Source organism: Equus caballus, chromosome 10 (genome assembly GCF_041296265.1).
Source record: "Equus caballus isolate H_3958 breed thoroughbred chromosome 10, TB-T2T, whole genome shotgun sequence".
In the NCBI taxonomy this organism is placed as follows: Eukaryota; Metazoa; Chordata; class Mammalia; order Perissodactyla; family Equidae; genus Equus; species Equus caballus.
In genome coordinates this window covers 15697285-15718107 of record NC_091693.1, presented here as the reverse complement: position 1 = coordinate 15718107, position 20823 = coordinate 15697285, and the positions used below count along the sequence as shown (strand labels likewise).

Below are 20823 nucleotides of genomic sequence, written 5' to 3'. Positions count from 1 at the left end.
AGTGTTCCCCTTTCTGGACATCCTCGCCAGCCCCTGTCGTCTCTTGTCTTCCTGATGGCAGTCATTCTAACCGGTGTGAGGTGGTTTCACTGTGGTTTTGATTTGCATGTCCCTGATGATTAGCGGTGTCGAGCATCTTTTCCTGTGTCTGTTGGCCATTTCCATGTCCTCTTTGGAGAAATGTCTATTCAGGCAGTGATGTCTAATGGGCAGAGAATGCGGTGGGGGTGCTGGTGAGGGCTGAGCTCTCGTGTTCTGTGTTCTGAAGCCAGGCGGGAAAAGGCTGACGAAGAAAATCCCCGAGGCCCCACCCCAACTGCCTGTCCTTCCCTCGTAACTGCCGGGGGGGCACTTCCTCTGTCTCCTCTCCCTCCAGCCCCCACCCCACATCCCCAGTCCCACCCCTGGTGCTTCACACAGTTGTTCCCCTCCTCTAACCCCCCACTCCCAAATCCCCAGTCCTCTCAAAGCCCAAGAAAGGAAACGAAACCTGCCCTCTCCGGCCCACGTCTACACACCCAGGACTAATCAGGGAGCCACTTCCTTCTGCGGGTCCAGATTCCAGAGCCCGGTTTACCAGCTCCTGGGTGTGTCCGCCCCTGACGGCAGCACCAACCTCTCTTCCTCTCCAGCTTTGCAAGTCAGCAGACGGAAAGCCTTGCAGTCTCCCCAAACAGACCATGTTTGGTCATCTTCTGGCCAGAACACTTTTCCTCTGTTCTTTTTCTGGCTAATGACTGCTCACGCTTTGGTTCTTGGCTCAGCCATCCCCTCCTCCAGGAAGCCTTCCCAGACTCCCAGGCTGGGCCACCTTCCTCTGGTCCCCCCTGGAGCGCCCTAGGCTCTCCTGTCCCGGCCCTGCCCACTCTGCGTTGTCACACCCTCTTACACACGCCGCGCTGTGAGTTCCAATGGGCCCCGGGGCCGTGCAACTCACAGCTAGGCAGGGACAGTTCAATTTCCTCATTTGTAAAATGGAGCTAAAAATAGCTTCCACTTACCAGGGTTTGGGGAAATAAATGGAAATGATGCATTAAAGCCCTTTGATGCAACGTCTGGGAAATCTCACCTGCCAGAGACATAGCTGCTCCCCTTGTTAATCGTCTTACTGTGTTCTCCGGTTCAGTGCACCCCTCCCCCAGGAAGGCCTCCTGGACTCTCCCAGGTGGATCGAGAGCCCCCTCTGGGCTCCTACATCCGAGGTATGACTACTCCGGGTCGTCCCTATTTGGGGATGAGCCTGTCTCTCCAACTGGACCGTGAGCCCTGGGACGGCAGGGCTGCAGCTGTCATGTCACCTCTGGGTCTCTGGTACCACCCAGCAGAGGGCTCCACACAGACCAGGCGCCGGAGGAAGGCATGTTGAATGAATGAATGAATGATGAACGAATGACTTCAGCGATTATTCGATCTCTGGTTGTTATCTGTCCATTAGTCATGCTGCCCGCTCCAGCATATACTTATTACATATTTTATTATAGCATAAACGTGGATTGTTTTCTGTAAATACTGGAATTTAGAGAAAACTTACTCATGAAGCTGTGTGTGTGTGTCTATGAGAGAGAGAGAGCAAGCTCGAGAGGCAGCCTGAGAGTTTGAGGTTTGTTTGAAAGGGGTAAGAGGGGCTGCCCCATGGCCATGGTTAAGTTCACGTGCTCCACTTTGGTGGCCCAGGGTTCACTGATTCGGATCCTGGGTGGACCAGAGCACCGCTCATCAAACCATGCTATGGCGGCCTCCCATGTAGAAGAACTAGAATGACACAACTAGGATATACAACTATGTAGTGGGGCTTTGGGGAGAAAAAAAAAAGAGGAAGATTGGCAACAGATGTTAGCTCAGGGCCAATCTTCCTCATCAAAAAAAAAAAAAAGAAAGAAAGAGGGAGGAGTTGGGGGCAGGTGGGAAGCGGGGAGGGCAGAGGCCTTGGGCAAGGAACAAGCTACCCCCTGTACATGGAGTCTGTAGGCTCGGTGAGGGCAGAGACCATGTCTGTCTGGTTCACGGCTGCGTCTCCAGCATCTAGCACAGAGCCTGCCACCCAGAAGGTTCTCTGGGAATAGCTGTTGGGTGAATGAATGAACCAGACAGTGCTAAAGTAGCCCAGGGATCTTGCTGGGCCTCTATGACTGTGGATCACAGGACACTCTGAGCAGGCCTTGGACCTGGAGTAAAGTCCTTTTGGTCCCTCTCAGGGAGTAGAGAGAGAATGACACTTGGCTAATGAACAGGGGAAGCAAGTATCTGACTGTCTGGCCACCACTCTCCATTCCAAGCTCTCAGCAGACATCAATAATCGATGCAGGTGCTCCTTCCCAGCAAGAAGGCCAGCAGACATCAACAATGGATGCAGGTGCTCCTTCCCGGCAAGAAGGCCAGCAGACATCAACAATGGATGCAGGTGCTCCTTCCCGGCAAGAAGGCCAGCAGACATCAACAATGGATGCAGGTGCTCCTTCCCGGCAAGAAGGCCAGCAGACATCAACAATGGATGCAGGTGCTCCTTCCCGGCAAGAAGGCCAGCAGACATCAATAATCGATGCAGGTGCTCCTTCCCGGCAAGAAGGCCAGCAGACATCAACAATTGATGCAGGCGCTCCTTCCTGGCAATAAGGTCAGCAGACATCCACAGTTGGTCAGGCGCTCCCTCCCGGGGAGGAGCATGGATGGGGTCCCCGAGCTCTCAATACAGCTCTTGGAGCCACGGCCAATTTATCACAAATGGCGGCTGAGAAGAAATGTATTGGTCAACCCTGGACAATGGATGTGAAAGACAAGAGTTGGGGAGAGAAATTATGGCCAGAGGTTATAGCTGGAAATCCGCTGTGCATTTGGCTTTTTGCTTATTCACCTGCCCTTAGGTTCTCGAGGCCTTGGCTCGCCCACAAGGACAGAGGGAACTAGGTCAGTGTTCCACTCCATGCTGCAGAGCTTCCAGAGCTCAGAAAGTGTTTCACTTTCTCTCTCTCTTCCATTCATTCAGTCATTCAACAAGTGTTTGTTGAGTGCACTGTTGTGGAAGGAAGACACAGTTCCTGCCCTTTGAGACGCAGAGCCTATTGGAGAGACAGACGTTATCAAAAGATCACCCCAGCACTTCAAAATGCAATTTTTGATGCCTAATGAGAAGGAGAGGTTTGCTGGCTGATGAAACTCAGGCAGGTGTTTACTGAGTTGGGACTTTTAAATGAGTAGGAATTAACTGGGTGAAGAGAGGAGAGGAAAGCATTCTGGCCACAGGGGATGGCATGTGCAAATGCCCGGTGGCAGCAGAGAACTGGGTAAGCACAAAAGAACGAGGGAGACTGGCTAGCTGTTCACTAAACCCATTTCCTCTTATTTCCAGGAACTCCGCTAGATTACATTTCTTAGAAGTTCTCATATCACTTGTGATCCTGTCACCCAGAGCAGGGCAGAGACACAGGCGAGAAGGAGCATGGGTGCCTGAATGACGACACAGAACAGAGTCTGGGTCCCCAGTGACCTCCACTGGACTGTACATGGGTGAGAAACACACTTTTACTGGGTTAAAGGTATTTATTGCAGCAGTTAGCCAACTCTGACTAAAGTGAGAGTGGCTGCCCAGGGGCAGCACGAAGCCAAATCCCCCCTCCCCCTTCTTTGCTTCCACCTGTGGTCGCCGAGCGCCTCACGACAGATACGGCCACCGGGGAGGCACAGAATGCCCGCGTGATGTAGGGAAGTTCCAGTTTTTCTTTACTTTTGTCTCCTATCTGGGTACACAGTGTGTGATGTCTGCGTGGTCACAGAACCACCAGAACAGCTGCAGGGCTCTCGGTTTTCTTATCTAATGTCTCTTACTTTTGACAAATTGGTGGAAGTTTCCCTTTTTCCCCGTGGGGGATGCTGGGACATTATTTTGTCTGTTCCCAGCTCACGCTTTCTCGGTGGCCCCATTCGTTCACGCCCACCTGTGGTCACAGGCTCCCTCCTCGCCATTGGGCCTTGGTTTGGCCAAGCGGCCTTTAAATCTTCGACTTTATGGCTTAAATCTCGGGGTTCGCTATCTCCATCAGGGCTGCAGGGAAAGCAGAACTAAGACAACAGGGGTTTAAGTAAGACAGAGCTTTGTTTCTCCTTTCATCTCGAAGGAATCCAGTGGTATTTAAGACAGGGCTGGTTGGATGGCTTCACGGAGCCTCCAGGCTCCCATTTGCCAGCAGTAAATCAGCTCTTCCCCCAAAATTCCTGACTTGCAGCGTTTTCCAATGTTCACAGTGTAGACGTCACTACCATAGGTGGTTTCCAGCTATCAGTGTGTCATCATTACACGCAGACTTGGGAGAAGATGTGCACAGTGAGCTCTTGTGAGCCGGCACAAGCCGAGTGCAGCACACCTCTGTCCTCCTCCACGTGCGACGTTCACCTCATGATCCAACATGGCTGCTCAGCTCCAGCCATCACATTCCCATTCCCACCGAGAGGAAAGGACGCCCCCTCCTTTTGAGGGTACATTCTGCAAGTCACACATGGCACTTCTCACATCTTATGACGATATAGGACTTTTCCCCTTTGGACATCAGGTGCCCAGCTAAAAATCGAGGATCCGGTTACTATGGAGGGAGGAGAGAATGAGTTCTGGGGCCCTGAGGGCAATCTCTACCCCAGCTGCCGTCCACACTGGGCTGTTCTCCCGTGGTGAGATGACCATTTATCCACCAGAGGTCAGGCCAGGGGCCCCCGACGCCTGTTTTGCTGACCGAGAGAGTGAGGGGAGCTTGGGTCGAGTTATTCCAGTGAAACTCCAGCTCAGAGAAGAGTCTGGGCCGTGGCCAACGCCTCCACTTCGGACCCTCTGAGTTTTCCCCGTGGTGTGGTTTTCGTCTCTCATTCATTCACTCAACAAACATTTCTGGAGCACCTACCGTATGGCAGAGACGGGTCTTGCGCTCACGGAGCTGACAGTCTAACGGATGCGATAAAAGTTAAAATAACCCCAAATGTGAGATATTTAGGGACACGACGTGACAAGTGCTGCAAGCCTGGCAGCACCCCGACAGCGCTCAGCCCGGGGCTGGACTTGTAACCAGAGGGGCAGGAGGCCTCTGGGAGGAAGTCGGCCCGGTTTACTGGAGGAGGAATATCGCGAGAATTCTCAGCCGTCCCGAAGGACGGGGGTTGCGGCTGGAGCCTCGGCCGGAGGACAGCTGGACGCTGGTTGGTGGCCGAGGCGGTGGCTGCAGTGTCACCTCTGACCCCTCTGACTGCAGGAGCCGGCTCCTCTCCTGTCACTCCCCAGGTGGAAGCGACTCACTTCCCCCAGGAGGAAAGGGCACAGCAGGACATCTGGGGGGGGAAGGAGCTGGTTAGATATTAGGGCCTTCCGAGCAAATTGGGACCCTTGGACAGACCAGGGCGAGGACCCCAGGACAGCCACAGAGTCAGCGATCTACACTTGGGGGTCTTTTATAGTTATTATTTTTGAGAAAGATTAGCTCCAAGCTAACATCTGCTGCCAACCTCCTTTTTTTTTTTTTTTTTTTTTTTTGCTGAGGAAGATTGGCCCTGAGCTAACATCTGTGCCCATCTTCCTCTATTTTGTATACGGGACGCCTGCCACAGCATGGTGTGATGAGCAGTACGTAGGTCCGCGCCTGGGATCCGAACAAGTGAACTCCGGGCTGCCAAAGCGGAGCACGCAAACTTAACCACTGTGCCACCAGGCCAGCCCTGGGATTTATTATTTTTAACAATTTAACAATTAGGATTTAGAGTTGCACTGTCTGGTACAATAGCCTCTAGTCGCAGGTGGCAATATATATTAAAATTAATTAACTAAATTAAAAATTCAGTTCCTCAGTTACACTCTCCACATTTCAAGGACTCAAGAGCCACAGGCACTGGACGGAGCTGAGAGAGCACATTTCCACCACCACAGAGAGTTCTGCGGGACACGCTGGTCTAAGGGGTAGGCTTGGGAATTGGGCAGACTGGAGTTGGCATCACATGTGGCTGTGTGACCTTGGGCAAGTCGCTTGCCATCTCTGAGCCTCACCTGCTTCGTCTCTAAGGTGGGGCTGGCTTCTCTTTCCCTCAATGGGTACAGTGAGGATACAACATATGAGTCCCATAAGGAACGTAGGGAGGTGGCTGGGACGCAGACAGCCCTCAACGGCCGAAACCTGAAGTCGGTCTACTGCTATTATTACTAATCACAGTGACGTGGTCGGTGGCTTTGTGTCGGTCACAGCAGCACTGACCGTTCCTCAACTGTTGCATAGATTCACACGGGGGTTTCATCCACGCTCGTTTCCCCATTGCCTGCCGCCCATCAGGATTCTCCAGGGAGAGGAAGCTGTTGATTTCCGGGGGTCGTGACCGCTTCTGCCACTTCTCTGTGTGTGGAAGTTCCTTTTTTTAAAGCAGCAAAACCAAGCTGCATGTGTAGAAGACATATTTTTGGGGTGTCTTCCCAGCAGGTAAGGCAAAACCTGCCCCCTGTTTTCTGAGCACTGAGCCCCCCCAGACAGGTCCGAGGCCCCCGGAGATTTGAGCAAGGGGACTGAGGCTGACACCAGACCCACTGGACGCCTTCTCCAGGGTCATCGGAAATCCAGCCACAAGGCAAAGGATTCTGGGCCAGTTGGCAGGTCCCTCGAACAGAGGTGCGGTGGACGTGGAAGCCACGGGATGGTGGACGGAGAAGCGGTGAGCGCCCATTGGCATGGAGACAGAGGGAGAGAACGGTGGGTCCCACGACCCTGGAGAAGAGGATTCCAAGGGGTGAGGGATGGGGCTGAGGGTCAGCGAGCAGGTGCCCTGGGCCCAGCAGCTTTCCTGCTCTCCGACCACACATCCAGCCTTTGGTGCCAGATGGCAGAACCAGCCATGGGTTCTTCCCCTCCCGTCCGTGGGTGCAGTCAGCGTCCCTACCCCCTTGCCTCTGGCTGGCCGTGTGACACACTTTGGCCGACTGAATGTGGCAGAAGTGATCACGACCTTGGCTCTGCGAGGCGTGTCGACTTCTGCCCTCACTCTTGGAATCCAGCCTCTGTCATGAGAAGAGGCCCGGGGCCGCCGGCTAGAGGATGATCGATGACGTGGAGGAGAGGCCACTCGTCCCAGCTGAGGCTGTAGAAGCCCACTCAGGGCCCGGAGGACCTGCCGGCTGACCACAGACACGTGAGGGAGTCCAGCAGGGAGCAGAAGAGCTGCCTGGCTGAGCCTGGCCCCAGTGGATAACCCGCAGAATTGCAAACTAAATGAACAGCTGTGGGTTCAAGTCATGAAGTTTTGGGGGGTAGTTTGTCAGGCAGCAAATGCTAACTGATACACCCTTGGGTTCCCAGATCCTCATATTAAATTCTTCCTTTTGTTTTTTATTGAGCCAGTTTGGTATGTCTCTTTTGCTTATAGCCCAAGAGTTTGGTGAAAAATAGGCTGCTCGTTTAGGTGGCTTCCAGGGACCTAGTGAGCTGGGCGATGGGGTGTTGGCAGCTGGTGAGAGGAGAGGAACGCAGGCCCCAGGGCTCACAGCAAGATGGGAGCATCCCGCAGACGAATGATCAGGAAACTAGGAGGGAGGAGGTCTCAAGGGAGCCCCTAGGAGCTTCCTCTTCTGCCCGGCCCCATCATTCTCTTCCCGCCCTTCCAGGTATCACCTCTTGGACTGACAGATAGGTGCCCACACAGAGAATATCCATATTCTCTGTCAGTCCTACAATGAAAGAGAGAGAGAGAAATCATCATCATCACCATCATCATCATCATAATCCATGTGGCTGACATTTATCAAAGGCTCACCACGTGCCAGGCACTATTCACAGTGCTGCACTCCCGCCATCTTGTGTAACCCTCACACCTACCCCTTGAGGTCGGTGTGACCATTGACCCTGTGCCAGGTGGGCACAGAGCCATTCAAGGACTCACCCAAAGTCCCACAGCCCCCAGGGTATGGCCGAGCTCGGATGAACATAAGTAGCCCGGCTGTGGGATCCATGGCCTTAACTGCAAACAACAGGGGTCCCCCTTGGCCCTTGGCGGGTGTGGCAGATGTGCATAGGGCCCCCCTCAGCCCATACCCACCAGGAGGGTCAAGACAGCCATGCCTGTCCTCATGACCTCATCTCCAAGGTCACAGCCAACTGCACAAGGCTGGTTCCTTGGCTGACGTCGGCATTGGTCTGTCTTGAGAATCTGTTGTCTTGGCCAAGATAGTGGGAAGACAAGAAGTGACTCCCCCCATCCGCTCATGGAGGTAAGGACTCGGAGCGGGCTGGACGATGACTTTCACGCCAGCCTGATTTCTCACACTTCCTCTCTATCACCTGGCATTGGAATTGAGTTTGCTTCAGGCTCAGCCATTTGTCAGCTGTGTGTCCTCGGGCAAGTTGATGAGTTTCTCTGAGCTCTGGTTCTACACACTTGGAAGATGAGGACGAGAACAGGACCCAGCCCTGGGAGCTTTGAGACTCGAAGGTCCCGGCACGGATGGAGGGCCCAGGAAATTGGAGCTGCCCCAGTGATGAAGAGGACGCGGGTGACTCAGGTGGCAGCCTGGCCCTCCCCGGGCCCTAGAAGGTTCCACGTGGGACTTACGGACTGGAGACCCTTCCCTGGTCCCTCCCAGCTGGTCCACCAGGCCCTTCCAAACCACTTCAACCCGCAGATTCCTCATCCTCCGTGCATAAGGCTGGTATTGTTAATGGTGGAAAGAGGCAGTGTAGGTTGGGGGCTGAACAAGGAGGGAGGCAGGGTTATGGGTTCGAATCCCTCCTCTTAACTGTGATGTCTGAGGGCAGTCACTTCTCTCTGAGCTTTAGTTTCCTTTATTTTTTTTTTTTTTGAGGAAGATTGGCCCTGAGATAACATCCATGCCCATCTTCCTCTATTTTATGTGGGACACCTACCACAGCATGGTGTGACTGATATGGAACCTGAAGTGAGTTCGCTCACCCGTTGCACAGCAAGCCGATCTCTGACACCGGGTGTGGTGGAAGAAAGTAGGAACTTTATTTTTGCACAGCACTGAGCAAGGAGAGAGGGCAGCTAATGCTGAAATCCCAAACTCCCCGAAAAAGCTAAAAGGAAGGGTTTTTATTTGGGGCTTTAGGTAGGGGAGGGGGAGCATATGGCCTTGCTGGTCGGAGCTTTCCCACCAGCCTGTCTCTGGCCTTGAGACACTTGCAGACAGGAGGGAGTTCATGACCTTGCTGGTCAGAAGCTTTCCCACCAGTCTGTATCTCTTTGTGGGGAGGAGATGGTCCAGGTGCTTGTCTTTGACGGTGTCTGTCTCCATGGAGGATAGTGGATTCTGGAGCCAGGAAGCCAGAGAGTAAGCAGGGAATGAGTGTTTGGGTTTTAACCCCATATATGCTGGGTTTAATGTGGGGAAACTGATATCAGGGTCGATATCAACTCCCCCCTATTTTATGTCCGTCCCTCAATCTTGAGGGATTTGGGGTGGCAACCGATCTAGCTACTTCCTGCTGAAATGGGGCATAGGTCGTTTCATCTCATTGAACCAGTCTTTTAATAAGGCGGTGATGCTGGTGGGCTCCTGAAGTTAGGCCTGTATCATGTAAGTAAGTAACCAGGTATTTAATAAGAAGTTTTTCTGTAGAAACAAAAAGAGAAAAACAAAGTTAACAGTTGGAGCAAATTATAAACCAGTTTCTGAGCCCACGGGGCAGCCAATCAAGATTCCTAGAAGTCAGGGTCGAAGCATCTTTTGCAGTTTGAAATGTCTCTGATGGTGTCATCAGGCACTCAGGTAGCTTTCTGAGTGGCTTACACAGCAACAGACATGAATCTCTCTTAAGTTTATATTGGGTCCTCCAGCTTCAGTTTGCAAGGCTTCAGGAAAAAGGGCAGATTTAGTTTTCAATGACTCCAAATGAAAATGATGGGGGGAAAAAGCCCTGAAAATGTTAGTTTGGAGGTTTGTAGCCAGATAGTTCATGAGACTAGAAGAATTCAGGATCCAGCCCAGTTAACAGATGTAACAAAAATCTTAAAGACAATTGACACAACCAAAATCCAGTATCCACAAATGTGTATTATAGTCTCTATTGAAACACCATCTTTCTCTCTAAAATCACCCTCATTTTTATAAAGATAGCTAAATTAAGACTAACTGGTTTGCAAAATCAGTCTAGTTTTAACAAATTTGTGCATAAGTACAGCAAGAATAGTAATTGATTACATAGGCTCTTTTAAATCTGCTTTGCTGGAACCTTATAAGGAATCTCAGGTTGAACTTTAAAGGCCTCTCTAGCCCAGGAAAGCCAGACTAAGAGCTTGTCATCAGATTCCACCTGCAATACCCAAAGATTTGGGTGACTTCCTCTCTTCATGAGGTCCCCGAAATATTGGGGTTCCTTGTACCTGCCAGAGGGAGCGACATTCTTTGCTCAACCTTACCAGGTTACTGAACCCATAAGCACAGTACCAGGCCAATATTTCCAAGTGGCTTTATTCCAGAAAGTCAACCTTGGTTCCTCAAAAGCTGTCTCATCATATCCGAGCTTGTGTGTTTTTCTCAAATATGATGTCCCAGTCAAAGCCTTGGTGTTATAACGAGTGTTTCCAATTGTGTCCTGTTATAAGAAAACAGATTCTTATCGGACGTATGCAAACAACCATATTGCCGTGAGAATAAGAATACTTACTCATCATGAGTTTTTATGTTTTGGAGGGGTCAGATAGGGAGAAAAAGATGAATGATTCAATTTTGTTTACATTTGTTATATATCATAGTTCTTAAGAGAATAGAGAAAAAGGTTTTCTTAAAACTGGAAAAAAACAAAACATCAAAAATCAGCAATATCTCAATGAAAAAGCCATAAAAATTATAATCATCCCTATGTGTAATTGGTTCTTGACTTAATCTTGTGTCAGCAGTTTGCGAGGTCATCAGTTCCTCTGTTAGGGTTCTGTAATTTCTACCCAGTTTAGTTTTACAGTCCAAACGTTTATCAGAACCTGCACTCTAGAGTAAGCGCCAGGGTCCTCTCCATGAATTTCTCTAAAGGTGAAACACATTTGCAAAAACGTCAAATAGCTGTCTGCAAACAACAAAACATCCAAAAGTGGCAATTGACAAAGACATCTGACCATGTCTGTGACATATAATACTTTGAGATAATAACCAGAATTATGGCTGACAATCAGAACAGATCAGAATTTTAGATAATTGTTTAAATACTTGTATCAATAACACTCACTCACATAATACCATTTAAGAAAGTTTATTATTACTTTATTTGACAATGCTTCCCATATAGTCTAATACGTCAAACAAGCCTAATTAGTTTAGCATTTTTTTCTTATAGAAAGAGAGCAAATATTTCTGAGAAGTCCCAGGGGCCCTCTGAAAATCCCCAGAGAAACTCTCCCTCCTTTTCCAGGTCAAAAGAAAGCTTTTATTCAGGACTTGAATATTTTTTCGGGGGGGGGGGGGAAGATTGTCAAAAATATTAAAAGCTTTAAAATATTTGTTCAGATAGGAAACAAAACTCACTGCGAAACCATGTTCAGGTATCTATTCAAAGTGACAACAGAAACAGTCAAGGGGAAACAGTGTTACAATAGTGAAAAAAACCCCTTTTAATAATCTTTTTATCAAAAGCAGATTAAAAGTTTAGGAAAATTATCCTTTTAAGAAAGGGGAAACCAAGTTTTAATTTTGTACCAGTTGACTTTTGACATATAAGTTTATTTACTTAATTGGATTCATTTTAGTCTTAGCCAACTTGACCATGCACAAAATTCCACAGGGTTTCACTTTCACAAACCTTTCGTTACTTTCTTTACATTCGGAATTTGTCCCAGTACTTTAGGACAAATTATCTTTCTGAACTCAAGAAACAAAAATATTTTCATTTTTTATATTTTTATACTGAAAACATATATTTTAACTTCCTTGTATACAGACCTTTTAGAAATATGTTTTCTCATAGAAAATGCCTCAGCATACATAAAACGTTTATCAATAAACCTAAGCACTTTTCAGTTTCTTTGATATAAGAAACCAAAGGCAGACAAATCTATGCTTAGTAGTTAACCTTTAATATTTTATCTTATGTGGAAATGACCTAGATACCCAATAAACTGTTATTATTTAACTTAACTTAGTAAAGCTATAAAGTTGAAGTTTCCAAAAAGATTTTTGGAAGCTGTTTTTTAAGTATGTAGTCTCTAAAACATAATTATTGTACTTCAAACTCTTACCCAGTTTTAACAATTATGTTTAAATTACTCTTAAAAACTTCATGTGACATGACAGCATTAACCATCATCTTCAGTTGTTTTAAGCATATACATCATAATACATATAATTATTATTAAAAAGTTTTTCCAAAAACTTTTATCCTTTTATATTTATTTATCTGTCTTTAACAATTATATTTAGATCATGTACAAGAACCTCATGAGACATTAAACAAAATTAGCTATTATACTGAGTCGTTAGTTTTGCTGATAAATTTCGTGGCAGAGATGACATGAGCTCATTTGACCAGTAAACCCAGGCTGTGTGTCTGCATCATAGCCAACGCGGGTAAATCTGAGAACGTGTCTATTTTAAATCAAACCAGCAAACTTCAACAGGCTTATTCATCAAAGATCATTTTATATCATGTTAAATAACTTGGTCTTTTAGAAGTTTTGACTTGTTAATCCAAGACTGCATTCCATTATGAGAGTTTTTGAATTCTCTCTTTTCTGAAACAGGTTTTCAGAATGACCATTACAATTCCACATTATCTCAAAAGTTGATTTCTTTTTACTTGTTCAATTTTAGATCAGGAATTTCGGGGGAGTTGAAGCGAAGCTCAGCTTGCTGGGAAGGTCAGCAAGAGAGAAGAGAAAAGCCCCAGATTTGGGTTTGGCTGCTGGCATGTTTCTTTCTTTAATTATTTTCTCTTAAAGAGGCAGTAAAGTATTTCTGATTTTATTTAGAAGCCTCAAAAGATGAAAACAGGCTTCCCGTCGTAGCTGGCTTTTCCAATTGCATACATCAGTTTGGGTAAACTGAAATTGGCCCATTTTGGCCATTTTAAAGTGGGCTCTCCTTTAGCATGTTTAATTAACATAGCCTGAAAGGTAGATTTCTATGTTCTTACAATACCAGGCAGGAAAAATGTTCCCCAGTGAGACATAATGTTTATCCCCGTAACGTAATTTACAATACAATCAGACAAAAGAGATGCAATCATTTTACATAAAGCCCATTTAAATATACCAATTTCTACAAATTTTTATCTTAATTTTTCAACTCTTATACCCCTAATTATAACTTATATTAGAATTCCATTCACAAGCTTTGGGATGACAATATTATGTAGGGAAAGCATTCCCAGTTAGACATAACATTTATTCCCCCTAAAAAATCCAGGCAAAGTTGGCACAACCTCTTCATCTAATATTAGTTTAAACACTTTAATTTTTATAGTCTTATCAACCTTAGTAGCCTAACTGTTGCCCCAAACAGTTGCTGGTCAGGTTTCTCACTCTGATTTCTGCCTCCTGAACTTTTAAAATTTTTCAAACTGGGGTGAATAGGACAGGTTTGTCCTTTAATGTTGGGGGGCCAACAGAGGGGTCCCTTTAGCCCGTCTGACCTTAAGCAGTGTTTTATTAAAACCTTTGGTTTAGTTTTATTTATGTCTGTTCCGTTTATCCCATTTTTTTAAATAACTAGCTAAAGATTTCCATCCTCTTGGGATGGGTCCTCTGGCTCTTCCCGTTCTGATTTCTCTGTGTTAACGTTTTCATTAGCGTCTGTAAGACCAGAGGAAGAAGCTGAGACCTCAAGTTTGATTAGGTTCTCAAGACTAGTCATTATAGTTTCCTTTTAATTTGATCTTTTCATAGGTACCCATAAAACAGCTGTTGATGATGAGAGCTCTCTGAAAAGTTTCCCCACTTAAAGATCCATTGTTTGGCCATTTTCTCTCTGGAGTCTAAAGAATATTGTGGCCGTGTGGTGTTAGAAAAGAAAATCATCCCTCTTTAGACATTGGCTTATAACTATAGGTCGACCAGTCAGCCAGAGTTTTTCCCAAGGGGCTCTTAGGTGGAATAGATGAGGCACCTCCCATGTTAACACTTTTAAAAGGAAAGACAAACAACAAATACCAAACGAATGTGCTGTCCCCAAAACCCTCGGCCACAAATGGAAGCCAAAACAAAAAACCAAAAACCAAAGTGCTTCCAGTCGCAGCTTAGTCCGTGTCCTACACTCGGGGGCGCCCAACAAATGAGGATCCACCATCCAGATCTTCCCAAATGAGCAAGGACAAGGGACCTCGGTTGTGCACACCCGGGGGACTTACCAAAATTTGGCTAGGGCGTGGCGGCAACTTCCAAACAAACGGAGCCCAGAGGGCTGCCAGGTACCCATTATTTCCAGCCAGTCCTGTTGGAAAAGTCAACACAAAGACAAAAACAAAAACTGCCGGCGACTTACAAGAGACGTCTTCTCGGATCCCGAACCTAGTTTCTTCCACCACCATAGCAAAAGCGCCGTGGGCCAACGACGTCTGGTCAGCAGCCAGTTGCCTGGGGCTGTCCCTGAGACCAGGGGCTCAGGCAGCTGCAGGACAGCTTCCAAGAGAGGCCTTTAGCTGGAGGCCAGTGTGCCACAGGCGAGACATCCACTTAGGACATTGTCCCATCTGGGTCACCAAATTGATAGCAAACCTGAAGTGAGTTCGCTCACCCGTTGTGCAGCAAGCCAATCTCTGACACCAGGTGTAGTGGAAGTAGGATTTTATTATTGCACAGCACTGAGTAAGGAGAGACGGCAGCTAACGCTCAAATCCCAAACTCCTTGAAAAGCTAAAAGGAAGGGTTTTTATTTGGGCTTTTAGTAGGGGAGGGGGAGTATATGGCCTTGCTGGTCGCAGCTTTCCCACCAGCCTGTATCTCTTTGCGGGGAGGAGATAATGAATCCAGGTGCTTGTCCTTGACGGTGTCTGTCTCCATGGAGGATGGTGGATTCTGGAGCCAGGAATCCAGGGATTAAGCAGGGAATGAGTGTTTTGGTTTTAACCCCATAGATGCTGGGTTTAACGTGGGAAAGCTGATCTCAGGGCTGGCATCATGACGAGCAGCACTAGGTCCATGCCTGGGATCTGAACTGGCGAACCCCAGGCCGCCAAAGTGGAGCGTGCAAACTTAACCAGTACGCCACTGGGCCGGCCCCTAGTTTCCTTTTAGACAAAAACGAGATCTTCGTCCTTGCCTACTCCCCCCACCCCACCGACTCTTATGGAGATTAAATAGAATAATATTTAGCAGGTGCATAACAGGCACTCAATGCATAGTAAGGTATTATAGTGTTAGAATAATAGGTAACATTTAGGAAGAAAATGTAAGTCAGATCCCGCCCCCCCCCCCCTCAGCTCTAAACCCTCCATGGCTCCCATCTCACTCAGAACAAAAGCCAAGTCCTTCCACTGCCCACAAGACCTTATACCGTCTGTTCTCCCCACCGCTCCCCCTCCCGCCAGCCCTGTTCCCTCTCTCAGCTCATTTCTTACTTCTCTCCCCAGTCTTCACACCACTCCAGCCAGCCACACTGGCCTCTTTGCTGTTTCTTGAACACACCAGGCAAGTCCCACCTCAGGGCCTTTGCATGGGCTGTTCCCTTGGCCAGGTATGCCCTTCGGCCAGATGGCCACTGGCTCCCTCCCTCCTTTCCTCTGTTCAGATGTCTCTTTCTCAGGGAGGCCTTGGGTGACTTGGTTAAATTGCACCCCATTCCCACACTCCCTGTCCCCCTTCCTGGCCTTACTCCTCTGCTTGGCACTCATCATGACCCAATGTACTATGTCTACTGTACCCGGCCATCCCGTGGATCGCCAGTATCTCTGACTAGGATCCAAGTTCCTGAGGACAGGCACTTTCCGTCTTTGTCCCCCAGTAGCCCCAGTGCTCAACCGATCTGTGTAGGAGGAATGCATATGGCGCTCACCACGTCCCAGACACCACTTTAGGACTATTAGTCCATTTAATCCTCAGGACAGCCCTGTGGGCCAGGGGCCAATGTGATCACCCCCATTCTGCAGATGGGCAAACCGAGGCACAGAGAGAGGAAGGGACTTGCCCAGGGCCTCCTGGTGGGTGAGTAACAGAGCCGGGATTTGAATTCACGCAGACCGGCTCCAGACACTCCTCTGTCTCATTGCTCCCCTAGGGTCATTTTGGGAACCGATGAATTGGACAGGTACATCAGGGGCCGATGTCATCCTTCTGGAATGAGCCTGAGGCTCCTTGGGATGAGGCTGTTGGTCTGGCTGCTGTCTTGCTGCCGAGTGAGCTCTGTGTCCCGTGGGGGCCGAGGGGACGTCGGTCAGTGGACGGGGCTGAGGGACAGGATGTACCTCTGGCTCCAGACGATGGTGAAGCCCACACCTCTGGTCAGCCCACGACCTCCACAGGTCCGGCCAGGAGGAGGCCAATGGCCAATCCTCCTGACAAGGGGAGGATGGGGGCTGGCTCAACGGGCTCAGTGCCTGTGGGACCCACGGTGACTTCTGGAGAACAAGGCGGGACGAGATGAGCCGAGCCATCCTGCTTCCACACCCCTACTCCCGCCATTCCACCTCCTGAACGTCTGTTCCATGCATCCCCTCCCCCCCTCCTCGGGGTCTCCGCCCCAGCCCCCTCGCTCTACTCCTGCCTCAGTCTCCCCCACCCATCTCCCCACCACACAGGAACCAGGTCTTTCTAAAGCTCAAACTTGACCCTGTTCCTCCCCCTGCTCAGAGCCTTGCCGTGGCTCCCCAGGACCTGGCGAGGAAGCGTCACTCATCTTGGCCTTCAAGGCCCTGTCACCTGGTCAGCCCCATCGCTCACCTCTCTCTCTCTCTCCTGCTTTCTGGCTTTTGTCTGTGCCCCTGGAATCCCACTTAGGCCATTTTCTCCCCTTGGCCTGGATAATTCTATGTATCCTGGTACCAGCTCAGATGTCCCCTCCTCCAGGAAGCCCTTCCTGACTCCCTTGCTGGGTCAGGCACCCCCTTGGGTCCCACTGCCCTCTGGGCCCCCCCGTCCCATCCCTGCCCACTCTGGTCATTACTGTTTGGGGACAGGTCTGTCCCCTACTGCACTGGGAGTCCCATGAGGGCAGGGCCAGGGCTGCCCCCGTCACCAGAGTGTCCCCAGCACCGCCCAGCACGGGTCGGTCACCTAGAGGATGATCAATAAACATTTCCAGAATAATTGACAAATGAGTAAAGGGGGTCTTGGAAGTATTGTCACTCTCAGTGAACACATCAGAGTCACCAGGTGCTACAAGATTTAGTTTTTTTTCCCTCGCACTGAGAGGAGGCAGCTCTCTGGGACCCAGTGAACCAGTTTCCCCCTCACCCTGCCCTCTCTGTGCTCTGGACCTTTGCACATGCATGCCCTGCTCCCCAAACACCTCCCCCTTCCCACCAGCCAGCTCCTCCGCGTCCCTCTAGCCCACTCCAAGCCACCGGTCCTCCGAGAATAAAAACGTGACAAATCACATTCACGGCCATCGCTGCTACTTAAAGCATCTGCCGGCCTCACACACGTACCATCTCAGTTCCTTACAACGGTCCTGCAGAGGGGGACGCCATCACCCCCGCTACACAGAGGAGGAAACCGAGGCTCAGAGAGGGTGAGTCCCTTGTCCTAAGCCACCCAGCCAGGAAGGCACGGGGCAGAAATTGAACACAGCTTCAGCTGGCTCCTCTTTTTATCCCCAAAGCTGGCTGTTCTTGTTATTGTCGCCCGGGCTCCAGAATCCACTATGCGCCATGGGGACAGACAGCCAGGGTCGCCCACCAGCAAATTCCCTTATCATCTCCTCTCCATAAGCAGCCTCCTGAGGCTGAAAACGCAGGCCTGTGGGAAAGCGCCAGACCAGCCAGGCCGCGGACTCGCTCCCCATCCCCCGCTACAGGCAGCCACATTCCTTGCAACCTTTAATACCCCTCGCCTCCCATCTTTCGGGGAGACGAGACGAAATGAATCGGAGGGCTCACTCTCGTCTCCTGGCTGATGTCACCCAAAATAAAAACCCTTTACTTGCCATAAGCCTGGAGTCCCAGTTTTTATTTGGCCCCTCTTGTGTGGCAGATAAGGAACCTATGTTTGTAGCTGATAGCAGTAATCGTCACAAAATTAATAATAATATGGATAATGCCAATCGCAGCAATGATGCTGGCTTATGTTTGTCCAGCACTCGCTTGGGTTCAGAAGTGCTGCTATTGTGAGCTGCCCATCTGCTTATATCTCATTGAATGCTCACAATTACACTTTGGGGTGGGCACTATTATTTTCCTAATTTTATAAAGGAGGAAACTGAGGCACAGAGAAGTCAAGGCACTGGGCCAAAGTCACACAGCCAGGAAGTGGTGGAGCCAGAATTCAAATTCCAAAGCCCACGCTCAGAACTGCTGGTTATATCATCACCTGCACTTTTTTGCAGGCATGTGCTGAGACTCAGAGAGGCAGAGATGCTAGCCGAGGTCACACAGTCAGCACATGGTTGGAGCCGGGGCCCAGGCAGCTGGCTCCAGATGCTGGGCTGAGCTTTCGAGTTCATCTCTTTGAGCTGCAGCCTCTCAGGTGTAAAATGGGTTAGAATCCCCACTCTGCAGGTGGATGGAAGAACGGGATGGCGTCTTGGCTCTGAAAGGTCTTAGAGGGCACTGCTCGTAGAAGGTGGCTCCAAGGAACCAGGAAAGCCGTCCTCTGACCGGCAAGGGTGCAGGGGTCTGGGGTGGGGGGCCGCGGGGCTCACATGGCAGCGAGGTGGTCACAGGCTGAGAGAAATACTGTCCCTGGCTGTTCCTGGTCATGCACACCCAGGGGTCCAGGTGCTCCCAGGACAACTCCCAGATGATCAGCTTGTCCCCGGTCCCACGGGGCTCCCCGTTGAGGGTCCAGTGCAGCGCAGGGCTGGGGTTGATGGAAACCACCTATGACAGGACCCCGAGTGGTTGAGGCCACTCTGGACGAGGCGCTGGATTGTCCCCAGGAGTGTCAGCAGCAGCATCCAGTGAGAGCTGGCTGTGCGAGCAGGGAGCAAGGCCACATGGATGGAGACCACTCAGAGAGGCTGAGCACTTCCCTCCACCACAGAGGCATTCATTCGTTCACTCCTTCATTCATTCACTCACCAACAGATGTGTGTGGCACGCCTGGTCTGGGCCCGGTGCTGCTCAGACACCGGGTGTAGACACGGTGGGTGCGCCCACCCCAGCCCCTATCCTCACCACGTCCAGCTGCCAGCATCTGTTGTCCAAGGGCCTTCACTGGCTCCTCTGCCCTTGGAGGTGCAGGCCAGAGCGCCGGAGGGTGGGGACACTCGAGCACAGCCTCCCACAACGACTGACCTGGGCCTGTATATAAAGCCCCCAGCGCCCCCGCCCTCGGCTGGACCAGGGTGAGGCTGAGGAGCTGGAAGGAGCGGTTGGATTCTGGATTATTCTGAAAGCAGAGCCCGCAGGATTTGCTGATGGATTGGACGTGGCAGGGAGAGAAAGGGAGGCATCAGGGGGCCTCGAAAGCTTGGGGCCGAGTCACCGGCTTCGGGAATCGCTCTTTACCGAGACGGGGCAGACACACCCCCACCACGCTTCTCTTTCCAGGTTTCTTTCGGGTGAAAGACTCTGAGGCCTGGGGTTTCTCAGGGCCAGGCCTCGTGGTCAGAGGCAGACACGGTGGGAAGTTGAACTTGCAAAAACTGACATCGGGGCCGGGAACCTCCATGCCAAGCGGATTTCCGATTTCGGTGCAATATAAGCGAAAAGAACTTTAGCCCAACCAGAGAGGTCACGGAAGGCTTCCTGGAGGAGGCGGTGCCTGAGCTAAGCTTCAGGAGGAGCAAGACTGGACCAGGTGTAGAAACAAGAGTCAACGTAACAGCCACCTGGATTGGCCTCTTCCTACGAGCCGAGGACCATGCTGAACACACGTTAACTCAAAGCTTTTAGACTGTGTGAGACCCGCGCCTGGCGAAACCATTTAGAAGGTTGTAATCAGCATTTACACACGAAATGAAATGTGATAGAAAACATCAGAACGCCTCCCTCAGAGCAACAACTGCTCTCTCATGACATCCGTCCCTCGGTTCCTCGTGGCGCGTGTGTGACACGCTGGCTCATGACGTGGAATGCGTTTCTCACTGTGGGTCATGACGGAAAAAGCTCGAAAAAGCTACCGGATTTCCTCACCTCATCCTCACAACCACCCTATGTGTTGGTTCTCCTGTGACCCTGCTTTGCGGACAAGGACACCGAGGCACAGAGATGGGGGCGGGGGGGTGACTTTTCAAGGACACGCAGCTGGGAGGCGATGGAGCAGGACTTTGCACACTGGGGGCTCTGGTTTCAGAGGCTGCACAAGTTCCAGGCTGAGAGACAGCCCGGCGGACGGGTGGAGGTAGGACTTCAGAAGAAGAATGGGCCCTCCAGTCGAGAATGAACCGTGAGTGCCCTGGGGGGGGGGGGGGAGGACCGAGCTTTCCTCCTCCACAGGCCAAGTGAGGGAGGCTCCAAGGGAGTCCATGGGAATTAGACCGGTAAGTCCCCAGGTGAGGGATGGAGGGAAGAGGTCCGTACACCTCCAGGGTCTGGTGGGACGGCAAAGATGTGCACGTGTTTCCCATGAGCCAGTGGGGGATGCCTCTGAAGGGAGCCAGTGGAGGCCGTCCTGGCGAAGAGGCTCCTGGGAGAGGGCTTTCTGGGTGCAAAGAGGCTGGAGGGGCCGGGAGATGGCGGGCGAGTCTTCAGTGGGCTCACTTCATGGAAGCTTCGGGAATACACTCTCCAGTGACAGGGGTCCCCAAAGAATCACCCCACCCAGAAAGATGCAGCAACT

General features: G+C 50.3%; 1 protein-coding gene and 1 long non-coding RNA gene across 2 annotated transcripts; one reads left to right on the top strand and one right to left on the bottom strand.

Moving 5' to 3' along the window:
• Positions 1-6304: 6304 nt before the first annotated feature.
• Positions 6305-7347, top strand: LOC138915935 (uncharacterized). Its single transcript, XR_011422439.1, has 3 exons — positions 6305-6440; positions 6562-6669; positions 7010-7347. It is a non-coding gene; the product is annotated as an uncharacterized lncRNA (long non-coding RNA).
• A 9039-nt stretch (positions 7348-16386) lies between these two features.
• On the bottom strand, positions 16387-19713 carry IGSF23 (immunoglobulin superfamily member 23). The gene is made up of 4 exons (XM_005596691.1): positions 19693-19713; positions 18743-18920; positions 17782-17841; positions 16387-16502 (listed from the first exon to the last, which is right to left on the bottom strand). The coding sequence occupies exons 1-4, from the start codon at positions 19711-19713 to the stop codon at positions 16387-16389; spliced, it is 375 nt and encodes a 124-aa protein (XP_005596748.1).
• Positions 19714-20823: the final 1110 nt, after the last annotated feature.